Genomic DNA, 13,586 nt, shown 5'->3' with positions numbered 1-13,586 from the left:
ACTAGTTTACCACAATATGGTACAATTATGAATACATCTTAAAATCCTCAGACAATCAGTGTATCAGTGTAATCTGTTACGTAATGTGGTTAATCTGAGTATTATGGCATCCATGTGTTTGGTTATTAAGAGCAGAGCAAATTAGTACAAACATTTCTTTCTTTTGGTCTCACTACATTCTTCATTCCCTGCGACATTTAATTAAGCCGTTGGACTACAATGCCTTTAATTAAGGCAGCAAAATCGATTTTAATCAAATATCACTTCATAAAATGTTTCATTAATGACCTGTTTAATGGCTCAGGTCTATTCAGAGGCACACAACTCTATCTAATGGACAGGGACAACACAGGCCCAACAAAGGGACCTCTGGCAGCCCACCACAACCAAACACCACCAATCACATGAAGTAAAGTAAATGGTAATAATGTGTTCTAGTTTTCAGACATTTTCTGAATCATCACAGATCTCGTTCACCTCTCTCTTGCCACACAAAAAGAAAAGACCACACACCATAAAACCCCAGTCAAGAGCGACGTGAGTCCACCTTTAGACCCTGAAGCATTACCGCCGACTGAACGACCTCTTAATGGCTGCTCCATCGCTTTGAAATATGTCATCAAACATAAATGTCGTTTTGCCATTACAAGTTACTCCTTATGGCACATAGATTGAATATTTCTTGCTTTTTTAGACTCGCTTGTTTTGAAAACACCAGATTCAATCAGACGGTTGCATCTGTTCATGAGAAAGAGAGAGACGGAGAGATGCATCATATATTGCACATATTGTGTTTGTATGTGATAATAGCTATAGGGGAGGATTTTATTATGGGTTGTGATGAGATGATGTATGTCTGATCTGACATCAGGTGGTTGAAGATGTTAATGTGTTCTGTGGCCGCTGCAGTTGGGCGTAATATCATATGAGTTCTGCTCAAATGAAACACAAGCTGTGAAAATGAAACACAATCAAACGCAGTCGTGAAACAGGAATGTGAGTGTTCCGGGAAAACGTTCAGGTGATTTTCAAGGAATATCTCTTGGTTTGTATGAGTATGTAGACAATAACCTTTCCCAGAAATGTTTCATCTTCAGTAATGACCATGATTTCAGGGTATTGTATGTGTGGTTGCTAGGCTGTTGTGGGCTGTTGCTATGGTATTGGTAGGGAGGTCTCCAATGTGTCTGGGCGGCTGCATGGACTCAAATGATCATCTATCTATCTATGAATCTGTCTGTAGGTCTGATTTTCATTTTTATATCTAGATCTATTGAAATAAATGTTACATTAATAGTGTCCATTTAAAACTTTCATTTACTTTCAGTTCATCAGTTCATTTGAGATTTTTCTTATTTTCTAGATGAGCAAATTGAATATTTTACACATTGTTTTGTAAATAATGTTTTTAGATTATCTGTCAATTTTATATTGAGGCTTCACACAACAATTCAGTGTTTTACGACTGCTGTTCTCTCTCTCTCTCTCTCTCTCTCTCTCTCTCTGTCTCTCTCTCTCTCTCTCTCTCTCTCTCTCTCTCTGCTTCTTGAGGCTGTCACAGTCTACCCCACTATGCCCTGCAATATTTTTCAGTAATAAATATTCTTGCCACTATTGGAAGAAATCATTCTGTGATTTATGAATCCTTTATCTCCCTGTGGGTCACTTCAGCACTCCACAGGTGCCGCTGTCACAACATGTGAAAAAGACCCACTCGGGTCATGGCCTTCACCAGACATCCATCAAAAGAACTCACAGAGATACCTGAAGAGTTCAATATGAATACCGTAAAGGATCGTGAGGGCAGCTAACGTGTCCACAAGTTTCCAGAGGGCGCAACTGTAAAAATGAATTTGGATACACAACTTCTGATGAAGCGACGGAAGGAGTGTATTGCCCCTTGAACAACTTATTCTGATGATCGACATGAGACTGTGATTCATATTTTGAATTGTAATACTGCTGGCATCATGTGGTAACCTATTAAAAATATTTAGAAACTGATGTGCAACACCTGCTGTTCAGGGCTGTACTTGCAACCAGGTGCCGGACCAGCGGGGACTCGGAGGGGCCGGACCGGACCAGTTTTAGGGGCTGGACCGAACCAGCGCGGACTTAGACCAGACTCGCTGGTGTGGGGCAATTAACAACCAGGGAAACTATTAAGGGAACACATGCAAAACACAAAAACTGACAGCAACTGTGACAAGCATCATAAGGGGTTTTAAAAATAAAGACATGAATAATAATCAACAGAAACTAAGAAGGTTAAATTATAGATTAAAATATCTTCAATACTTTGAGTTACAGCCATGCAAACTTTAAAAAGGCATTTTTGTAGACTGGCTGAGTTGACACAGAATGACCCTTTATCTGTCCAATTAAGACCCTCTTTATGCTCTACGCATATCTGAGCCCAGCTTCAAGTCAAAATTTATTGTAGATTACATATTTTTTCTAGGTTAATTTAACCCAGCAGATGGATTTGTCCATATTTGACCCACCATGGGTTCCATCACATTATTTTTAAGCATGGCTGTGAGAATGTGTTTGTGTTCACAAAAATGAAATGACTGTGAATGCAGATAAATGTTGATGAAAACCCTTTTAACCTCATAAACCAACTCAATTTAAAGCAACTCTTTTAGAAAAGCCCCAGGGTTGATTATTATTCATAGCTTTTATAATGGCACAGAATCCAAACGTTACTTAGTATAACTATTAGTCAAACCCATCCAGCACACATCCATACTAAACGTCTGCTATAGGCTACTGTATGCTCTTACTAGTACAGTAATCACATTTCTCAGCAAAGATCTAGACATATCAATCAACTCTGAATCTGCTATAAAACGCACCTTTAACACGAACATGAATCCCGGCTGTCATTTTAAGTGGCTCGCTCTCTTTTCATTAACTGCGAGTCATGACAGATTTTTTCTCAGAGACATAACTAACCAGTTTCCACTGTGCAACGGGGAGGAGAGAATATCAAATGGACCGTAAGTGTGTGTGTGTGTGTGTAATTTTCTGTGCTGTCAGGACTAAATCATAAGGTTGTAATATGAAAGTGATTTTTATGGAAGGCACTCAGAAAATGTCCCTTTACCACCTGACAGATCTCACGGATGTCCAGTAATATCACAGCTCACTCCATAAACTGAAAGATATGTGTGCATACCGTACAAATATATAACTATTGAAAAATTATAAATGTTCAAAATAGTTTATATATACTAATTATTTTTTAACAATTATTACATTTATAAAAAAAACTATATCGTTCATTTTTTTCTTTCGCTCTTATATATATATATATATATATATATATATGGGCAATTCCATGAAAATGTCAACGTCATCACGAAAACATTTAGTTTTTACCAGCAGACTTTACTATGGTAACAGCACAGATTTTAACATTTGGTGGTTCAAATACCCATGTAAGATCTCTCTTCAAATTTGTAAAGCATTTTTTTTTATTTTTACTGCATGATTTTTCATGGTCAGGTAAGAGCCATTTTCAGGATTGTCACATCCATAACGCTTCATATTCCTCATAAATGGACACATGAAAATTTACTATTTCATGTTCTATAAAGAGGCATCACTTATCCATTCATTTGGTATTACTGCTTCAGGATTGTGCATTTCATTTTACAGAAATCCTACAAAGTTTATAGTTTCATAAAATCTGCGTCTTTTTCTGTCACATCCATAACGCATTTTTTTATTTTTTTATTTTTTTATAGACTGACATTTTTTGATGTTTAGACTCTATCAACAAGGGGTTCAGTAAAATATAAACAGATGGTTCAATATAATCATAACAAATTCATTCTCTGAAACTTTTATGTCACTTCCAAAACGCAAAATGTCCCGTCCATAACGCTGGAATTACCCATATATGAGAGCAAAAAAATTGAAACAAATTTTTTTGTTTTTGACCACAGCAATTCAAACTCCTTTGCAAAGTCTTTTTAAATTATTCTCAAAGATGTGGTACAGTTTACGAGTAAAACTATGTCACATGCCTAAAATATTTTTTTTGGACATTCCTTTTGGTCACACCTGTAAGTTTAACTGGTTACCGTTACGCTGCATGATGCCATAACTATAGTGAAATGTGCTCAAATTCTTCCCTGTCTATAGACTTCATTGTTTCTGGTTCAAGAGCGAAACATTTCTTCTGGTACCGTCAGCCAATTCCATTCCATTCCATTTTCTACCGCTTATCCGAACTACCTCGGGTCACGGGGAGCCTGCGCCTATCTCAGGAGTCATCGGGCATCAAGGCAGGATACACCCTGGATGGAGAGCCAACCCATCGCAGGGCACACACACTCACTCATTCACACACACACTCACACCCTACGGACAATTTTTTCCAGAGATGCCAATCAACCTACCATGCATGTCTTTGGACCAGGGGAGGAAACCGGAGTACCCGGAGGAAACCCCCGAGGCACGGGGAGAACATGCAAACTCCACACACACAAGTCGGAAAGGGGAATCGAACCCCCAACTCTGGAGGTGTGAGATGAACGTGCTAACCACTAAGCCACCGTGCCCCCCACCGTCAGCCAATCAACAATGTAATTTCCTAATTTTTCTGTGACTCCGTAGTGATTAATCACATGACGGGTCACAACAGCTCAGGTGATTGGCACAAAATGTTCAGAGTGAGACAGCAGGACTTTGACGCCCTGGGATAAATCCATCAACAAGATGGTTTGAGTTTCCCATAGAGTAGAGAAAGTGCTGATTTCCCCAGAGGCTCACCATATAGACAACTACAGAAAACTGGCACCGCAGACACATTGCCATCGCACAAACCAATATCTGCTAACTCCAGACTTCATTGAGTTAAGATTCCGGATGCTCAGAGGCTCCCTGCACAGTAACAATTATTGTTTTTTTTCTGTTGACCACAAAATGAGATATTTTGAAGAATTTAGGAAAGTAAACAGTTCTAGGGCACCTTTGACTACCATTAAAATTTTTCTTACTTTGGCAGTCAATGATGTCCCAGAAATGTCCGTTTCATTTTTCCAAATATCTTTCTTTGTGTTTAAACAGAACAAAGACATTTAAAGAGGGTTGGAACAACTTGGTGTAATTCTTGACAGAATTGGAGATCAGAAGAAAGAAACATTCGATGAAACCAACAATAAATCCACAGCTCTTAACCAATATTTCAAAGGCCTTCAAGTAAAAAAGCCCAAAGTTTGAAAAAACCTTTCAATTGCTGAATTGCACGTAAATACCTGAGGAAACGATCTGTCATTTAAAATATATGCTTAAAAACACATATGCTTGTCTTGCTCTCTTCTGCGATGTGCGTTCATGACTTAAAAAAATATGTATTTACGTTGAAAAGGTCACTTGACGTATGCAGAAGTACCGAATCAGTGTTTACAAGTTGAACGGCAAGTTTTCAACATAATAACATATAACATGAATTCATGAACGCGCATCGAAGAACAGAGCAATACGTGTTTATAAAGCATATACATTTTTAGTTTTTTTAGGAAATGAGCGATGGTTTCACTAGATTAGACCATTATTCATCATCTGGTGGTTAAAAGACCTTTGAAGCTGCACTGAATCTGTCATTTTGACCTTCAACCGTTTGGAGTCCATCGAAGTCACTATATGGAGAAAAATCTTGGAATGTATCAAAAACCTTCATTTCTTTTCGACTAAAGAAACAAATACATAAACATCTTGTATGACATGGGGGTAAATGATCATGAACATTTATTTTGAAAGTGAACTACTCCTTTAATAAATTACCTATTTCATTTTTTCAACATTAGCTTGAATGTAACTCCCAAACGCGTCATGAATATACTGTGCGGGGTCAGAAAACTGCCATCACAAACGTCACAGATGACTGGTCGATGCTGAAACTAAATGTGTATCTAGATTCGTATTCACCCGTTCATCACACCTGCATTGCTCATCTATCATACCGTGAAGAATCAGAGTTGAGTAATATATAAGTGATGAAGAAATGATTGTTACTGGTTTATTGCATATCGACTGTGGTCGAGACCTTTGATGAAGGAACAAAAAGCAATGCAGTAAGTCAGGTCTTGACACGGTTTAACTCAAAACAAATGAAAGATGAGAGAGAATGGAAAGAGAGAGAAAGCGAGCGAGTGGTGATTTGATGGGTCATTAGCACTCGTCTACAGTACTTTCTGCACTTCACTTTTATTCAGAAGACATGACCAGGAGAACGGCCATTAAGGAGGCTTTACTGTTACTTGAAGGAATAGTTCAACCACAAATGAAAATTCTTGCAAAACGGTTTAACAAAAGATATTTGGTCTCAGTGATTTTATGTTCATACAATGTAAATCAATGGGGGTAAATGTTGTTTGGTTACCAACATTCTTTGAAATATATTTTGTGTTCTGCTCATACAGTCATACAGATGTGGAATGACATGAGGGTGAATAAATGATAAGAGAGTTTTCATCTTATTTTTGGTGAACACTCCTGATGATCTTTCACATTTTACATCTGTGACTTTTCAATTTAAATAATAATTGATAAAGAAATATTAAAATCTGAATCAATTACTCGTCAATTCAAAACAACTTTCTCTTGTTATGAGCCAAACTTCTTCCATAAAGATAACCGTAAAGTGTAAATAAATGATGAAGTACTTTTGTGTGAACTGTTTCTTTAAGACAGCATTTATTTCCTAAATCTGTCAAAAAAGAACAAGGACTCGTGTAATTTTAACTGAATAGTTGCATGTCCATATGTATTTTCTTATCATTTGAAGTGTTAAGTACTTGTGAACTAAACTGCCTATATGAGATCAATCTAAATGCTATTGATGTCAAACTGACCCTTGACCCTCAAAGAGTATGAGCTGTCCATCATAAAAGGCAGAATAGGATGAAAATGAGTTTAAAAACTCTCATCACACTTACATCAATACAACAAGGGCACAACAGCACATCTGAAGCAGCCCGAGACTGCGAGAAAGAATGTCACAGATGAGAGGAACCATATCGTTCAAGCCTGTACTGCCACTCACAGAACAAAGAACAGTCCAGCGTGAAATTGTGGACGGTGAAAGAGAAAATTCAGCTTCACTGTGAATGATATCTAGAGAACAATGTGGTGAGACTGTATGTCACAGCAGAGTCGAAAAATCGATCCCAAGTGTTCCTCCGAACACTTTTGGGCTGTGTGTGCATATTGAAGTGGTGTACCAATTGCACTCGTAGTCATAGTCGTCTATTTTCTCTTTTCACACAATTTGACAAATGAAAACTATACAAGAAATTTAAAGTGGGGTGATATGTGGAGTTAACATTGCTGAACACAATCCGGTGAGCTGAAAACAAATTAGGCAAACACCTCAAATACTGTAAAGAAAGTTTGTATTCACTTTGAGGCAATACAACAGTAATATCTGTATTTAGGAAATTTGACAGACACGGACTGGAATGACCACAATACATCTAGAAATGATAATTTTATGTACATTTAATATGGTCTCTTTAATCTTTTGGCATATTATATTTGATTTTTATAGTTTGGGATATTGTCAAAACAAAGACAAATCATTAGTGAAAAACTATACATGGGGCCCATCTTTGTGGTATACATAGATGCCAAACACCATTTTGGAAAGGTCCGTAAACACACGAAAGAATCTTGCCTCTGTGCTTATGCATTATAACTGCTAAACTACAATACAACAAGACCAATGCGAGGAAGTGTAACACAACATTAAGAAGTTACCATAGTTTAAAAACATCCAATGTGAGTTCACACATAGAAAAACACAAACCAAATTACACTCAACAGTGTAGTTATCTCATTCTTTTAGGAATTTTAAACTCCGTTGTTTGTAATGTTATGTCATGAAAACATTGCTTTTTACTGACACCAACTGAAAATTCACTGTTATAAGTTGACGGACACGTCGACGTAAAGCCGAATATGGCATCTATGTGTACTTTCTAAGCGTCCAAAGAGATGACATTACTGCCCCCTAGTGCTGCAAAGGAAATATGCATAAAGCAACATGCACTCTCTCTCTCTCTCTCTCTCTCTCTCTCTCTCCTTCTGTGTGCTTATTTCAGACAATAAAAAAGCTCAATCCCCCATCTATTATGTTGATACAACTGCTGATACTTCTGTGTTAATATTGTTAAGGCCTACATGTATATCCTAAAAATTCTATTTACAATAATAAGGATATTATTATATTACGTTTGTGGTTTTGAATAATGTATATAAACAAAAGTGTTTCCAAACAATACAAGCCTATACCCGTTCGACTGCACGTGTGCGCGTCAGAGCGCATCTGAAGCAGAGACCGATGCGCGCATGCGTAAAGGATGCTGATGCTGAGGGAGAACCGGCGCGCGCGCAGATGATGGGCGTGTGAACGCGGGCCGGTGTTAGTCTTCACTGGACACCTTTGATGAAAGGGTGAGTTAAATTGCTTTTTACTACATTACACCGTTGCTTTCTTAGATCATTGATGCAAATTAGTGTACATTTGGATCATAAAATAGAGACGTTTCTCTTGGAATCCATTAGAGGAGATCTCTGCATCTCAGATACCTTCAGACTGCTCGTCCAGCTGCTGTATTGTAGTGCTGTAACCATCCACTCTACAACAGAAATAAACCAAACAGAATTGTGTGTTTTATAGAATTTCAATAGTGTGTGTGTACGTGTGTGTTTATGCGTGTGCTTAATAAATGAAACCATCGTTTGATTAAAATATGTAGTCCATTATGGAATGTGGAAAATTGAAATTCAAGAGACATGTGGATTCATGTATTTATTATATCATGTATTTATGGTTTGTGCGGTCTAAATAATGTATGCTATATCCTTCATGAAAAAATAGCCATTATGTGTATGGAATGCAACTTTACATCCATGCAATATACACAAGACAGAATAGTGTGCAAAAACAAATAGTTTGAAGATGAATATTACCATTAAAATAATAAATAAAGAACAGCCTCATAACTGTAAACACGACATTTATTTTTTGTGTGCATGTTTAAATATTGTGAGTGTGTGTGTGTGTGCTGTTGATCTCAGGTGCTCTGTTGTAATTGGTCTCTTTGGATATAAATGTTCACTGCAGGTCTTCTGTGTATTATGGTATGCGGACCTTTTTCCTACCTGGAGGACGGTTTAAATTAATTAAGCGTGATACAATTGTGAATGTGAACTTGTGTTATATTGGTAACAGTTGCATGGGTAACTCGCTCACTGTGTCATAGCGTTTGGTCAACTGCAAGTTCTGTCTGCAGCTCATGGGGTCTGAACGGGTGGAAATGGGAAAACGACCGTCGCAGGATGCTGGGAACGCCACCCAAGTGCACTGTACGCCCCCCAAAGCTCAGATGACGGGAAAGCCGAACACGCAAACCATGGACTGGCTCAATGCTCCTCCGAACGCCTGCTGCTTCTGCTGGTGCTGCTGCTGTAGCTGCTCCTGGTGAGGAGGTTCACCTTTTATAACAAACTAGACATTCAGATTTTAAACTTATTTAGCTTTCGACAGATTCACTTTTTATAAACTGATTCACATGCAGTCTGCAGACCAAGGAACAACATTTTAAACTAATCTCATTGTCATGGAAGGCCAAAGCTTACGATATACATCATTATGCACATGTAAACCAATGTATGTATAATTATGTAACAAATTTTAACATGCTTTTCAGGTTACGTTTTAAAGAATTATTTAAAACAAAATGATTTTTGTAGCTAGATACGACATAGTATATGTGTGTTTTTATGTAATGCGTGTGTGGTGGGTGGTTACCTGAGAGCACAGGTGAGGTCTTTGTAGCTGGAAACTTCATTAAGTTCACGGTAGTCTGAAATTAGCAGCAGGTCCCACGTACAGCATCACCATCCCAGTGGAGTCTCTCATGAGATGTAAATGTCTCACAGAGTGCTCACAGTGCCCAAAAAACATGTTTTTCTGACATGCGTGCATGTGTGCAGTCTGACGGTACGCTCTGGCAAAGAGGAAAAGATTCAGACGACGGTCGCAGACGAAGAAGAGGATGCCCAACCAGAGCAGAAGTGAGTTGTATAACAATATGTGACATTGTAATATCGCATTTGTCTTATACTGTAGAACGATGGTCCAAACTTTTCTGAAGCATTTCTCATTTGTGGGCCTACTTGATAATGCAAGCAGCGGCATTAAAAGACGTGTTGTTATATTTACAAAATGCAAATTTTCCATTTGTAGGGAAAAGTGCAGATTTCGCAAACCCTATTTTATGTTCCTTTGAGACCAAGCAATCTTATTTGTTTCACTTTTAGTGACTATTTAGATGAGTAATGTATATAGTTTTACTTTTTTCTAGGGCTGTCAATCAAATGATAAATCGTGTTTAATCGCATACAGAATACAAGTTTGTGTTAACATAATATATGTCGGTGTTCTGTGCATATTAATTTTGTTTTCATGGACACATACACATAAATGCATATATTTAAGAAAAATATAAAATTAACAATTAATAAACTTGGTAAATATAAATTAATACATTTAAATATTTCTTAAATATATAGACAAGTATGTTTTGTCTTTATAAATACAAAATTAATATGCACATTACACAGATATATGTTATGTAAGCTTAATCGTTTGACAGCCCTACTTTTTTCCTAAAAATCTAAAAATAAAATATGTCAAATTCATTTTTCATCGGCAGTTCATTACCTGGCAAAACCCCAGTTAATAAAGCCATTTGCAAAATAACGATATTTATTTAAAAAAATACCATTGATCTATAATGAATAATCATTACCATTTAAATGGACATTTAAAAAACGCTTCAATACATGGCAATTCAGTGTGAACTAACTGTTGCATTTATTAATATTTATTTTGATTAAAACTTTTGTCCACAACATTGTCTAGCTCTGAACTAAAGGTTGTTAATGGTTTCTCTATGCAATGTAACACATTATTATAGAAGGTTTTATAGAAACTATTATTTATAGAAAATGATTAGGCTATAGAAAATTTCTAAATTCTGATTCATCTATATACAACGTTTTGGAATGATCTAATGTAGAGAAATGAATGTTTCTTCCCTGTAATCCTACCAGGCGCGGGCGATATGACAGCAGTGTTGTGTTTTCTGCAGGCTTGAGCTCACACTAGAGGAGGTGCAGTCTTGGTCAGAATCCTTTGAGAAGCTCATCAAGAGCCCTGAAGGTCGCGCACACTTCCAACAGTTCCTGAAGTTTGAGTTTAGTGAAGAGAACATGCTGTTCTGGCTCGCCTGCGAGGAGCTGAAGAAAGAGACCAACAGAACGACTGTAGAACAGACAGTGAAACGGATATATGAGGATTACGTCTCTGTACTGTCACCTAAAGAGGTATTTTTATATTAAATATATGAAGAGTTTGGTTCCAAAATGAGATAACTCCATTTTTAAACATATTCAAAAAGCAGGTTTTTTATTATGTTTACTTGTTTTTATTGTGTTAGTTAGCTGTATATATATATTTAGTTATTATGGCTTAGATCAAAACAAACTAACTCCGGTTTGATAATATATTTTGGGGGGATAAACCGATATGTAAATTTTAGCCGATAACAATAACCGATAATCCATTAACATTTCAACCCGATAACCGATATATTGGCCGATATGCAGGATCTAAATTTTAATATAAGACTAAAACAAAAGGCAAAAAGTTGACAACTGCTTTTCTTTTAAACATTCACTGCCGAAAACAAGGTAACCATCAGTTCTCTTTTTTCCCCTGAAAATCCTGTACCATGTCTACTTTACACTAGTTAATGGTTCTTTAACCTTGAAACCTTTCAGTTATATTTGTTATTCACTAAACAAATTATAAATGCTTTTCAAGAGTAACCCAGAAAATTGTTCTTAAAAGTCACATGTCTAACGGGTTTTGAGACAGAAAGCATTCAGACGGCAGTCTGATTTAAGCAATATGCTTTTTTCCTATAACTTACACATTCATAAATACTGTATCTACATCAACAATGTTTTGCTAATAGCAGTAAGTGAATGATCACGACAGAAAGATTTATCGTCCATCCCTAATATTTATATATAACACTTCATATATATTCTGACCTAACAAAGTACATACGGCCACTGAGGAAAATGTGATGGCTCATATGTTGCTCTTCCATATTCAGGAGATTTTATGAAGTTCTCCACTTTTTCTCAGTTGATACAAAGTGCACATTACCTTAGAATGAATTGTTTTTAAATACCGTGTGTGTTTAGGTGAGTCTGGACTCGCAGGCGCGTGAACTGATCAGCAGTAAGATGCAGGACCCCTCCTCGTGCACCTTTGACGAAGCGCAACTGCAGATCCACACGCTCATGCAGCGAGACTCCTACCCACGATACATAAACTCCAGCACCTACACGGACCTCTTAAAGAGCTTTCAACAGTCTGATCAATCCTAACACAAACAAAACATCTACAACTCAAAAGCAAGCTTAAAGGAACCTTCCAGGTTAAACACAAATAAAACACTACTACACAACAGTTGTCCTTTAGTTTAAAAAATTCGATGTTCGGGAATTCACGAGCAAAGAAATGACACATTTTAACTTGCATTCAACCTGGAATGTTCCTTTCCTAACAATTCCCTGAAACCTTTTATATGTAGGACATTCAAACACAAGTTTTAGACTTTTTCAAAAGTTGTTGCATTTTTCTTAGTTCAAGGGATAGTTCAACCCAACATGAGAATTCTTTCATCATTTAATCACTCTCATGTCATTCAAAACCTGCGTGACTTTATTTCTTCTGAAAAACATAAATATTTTGATATTTTGTCGATAAGCTAATTACATTGACTTCCCTTGTAGGAACACAAAACAACAGAGACATTTCTCAAAATATCTTCTTTTGTGCTCCACTGAAGAGTCACATACAGGTTAACACCCACAGGAAGGTGAATAAATGATGACATTGTGAATCCTTTCAGATTCCTTTCTCGACTGAAGATATATTCTGATATTTCTGCCTGTACTGTGGTCATGCACTTAAGATGGCAGCACCGTGACTGTGCCTTGCTTCACACGCTACAATAGAAAAACTAATACAGGTGTCACGAAACACTGATCCTGTAAGTTAGTTTCGATGTGAAACGATAGATGTCGCTTACAAGACACATATCAAACTAATAAGACTGAATTGATTTCTGAACAAATTAACTCTATAGTATATCTTCTCTGTATGACCTGCATGCATGTTTTTAAATGCAGCTATTGCATTTGATAGACGTGTGTATACCGGATAATTGTACAAATAGATTGAAGTATAAATAAAGCACAAATAAATGAAACAAAAGGATAAATTAATAATGTTTAAGTAAATGGGTTGTATGTATAACATAGATCTAAAGTGAGCTGATGTTGCTTGATAATTCAGGAATCTAAGTGCTAATGTTGTAAATAAAACAAAAGACAGATATAAAAGGTTTGAAAGTGTATGTATAAAACGAAATCTACTTATTTACCTGCTTGAAGTTACAATCGGAAATTTTAGTTGCGTTAGCCAATAC

At 36.8% G+C, this 13,586-nt stretch overlaps 1 protein-coding gene across 1 annotated transcript; it reads left to right on the top strand.

Moving 5' to 3' along the window:
• The first annotated feature begins 8,375 nt into the window (after window positions 1–8,375).
• Window positions 8,376–13,463, top strand: LOC130428133 (regulator of G-protein signaling 20). The gene is made up of 5 exons (XM_056756002.1): window positions 8,376–8,466; window positions 9,309–9,496; window positions 10,012–10,092; window positions 11,172–11,406; window positions 12,295–13,463. Exons 2-5 carry the CDS (start codon window positions 9,312–9,314, stop codon window positions 12,478–12,480), a joined length of 687 nt encoding a protein of 228 aa, XP_056611980.1. The 5' UTR covers window positions 8,376–8,466; window positions 9,309–9,311; the 3' UTR covers window positions 12,481–13,463.
• Window positions 13,464–13,586: the final 123 nt, after the last annotated feature.

This window comes from Triplophysa dalaica, chromosome 1 (assembly GCF_015846415.1).
Source record: "Triplophysa dalaica isolate WHDGS20190420 chromosome 1, ASM1584641v1, whole genome shotgun sequence".
NCBI lineage: Eukaryota > Metazoa > Chordata > Actinopteri > Cypriniformes > Nemacheilidae > Triplophysa > Triplophysa dalaica.
The sequence above is the reverse complement of the archived record's forward strand: the minus strand, read 5'-3'. Positions and strand labels throughout refer to the sequence as shown.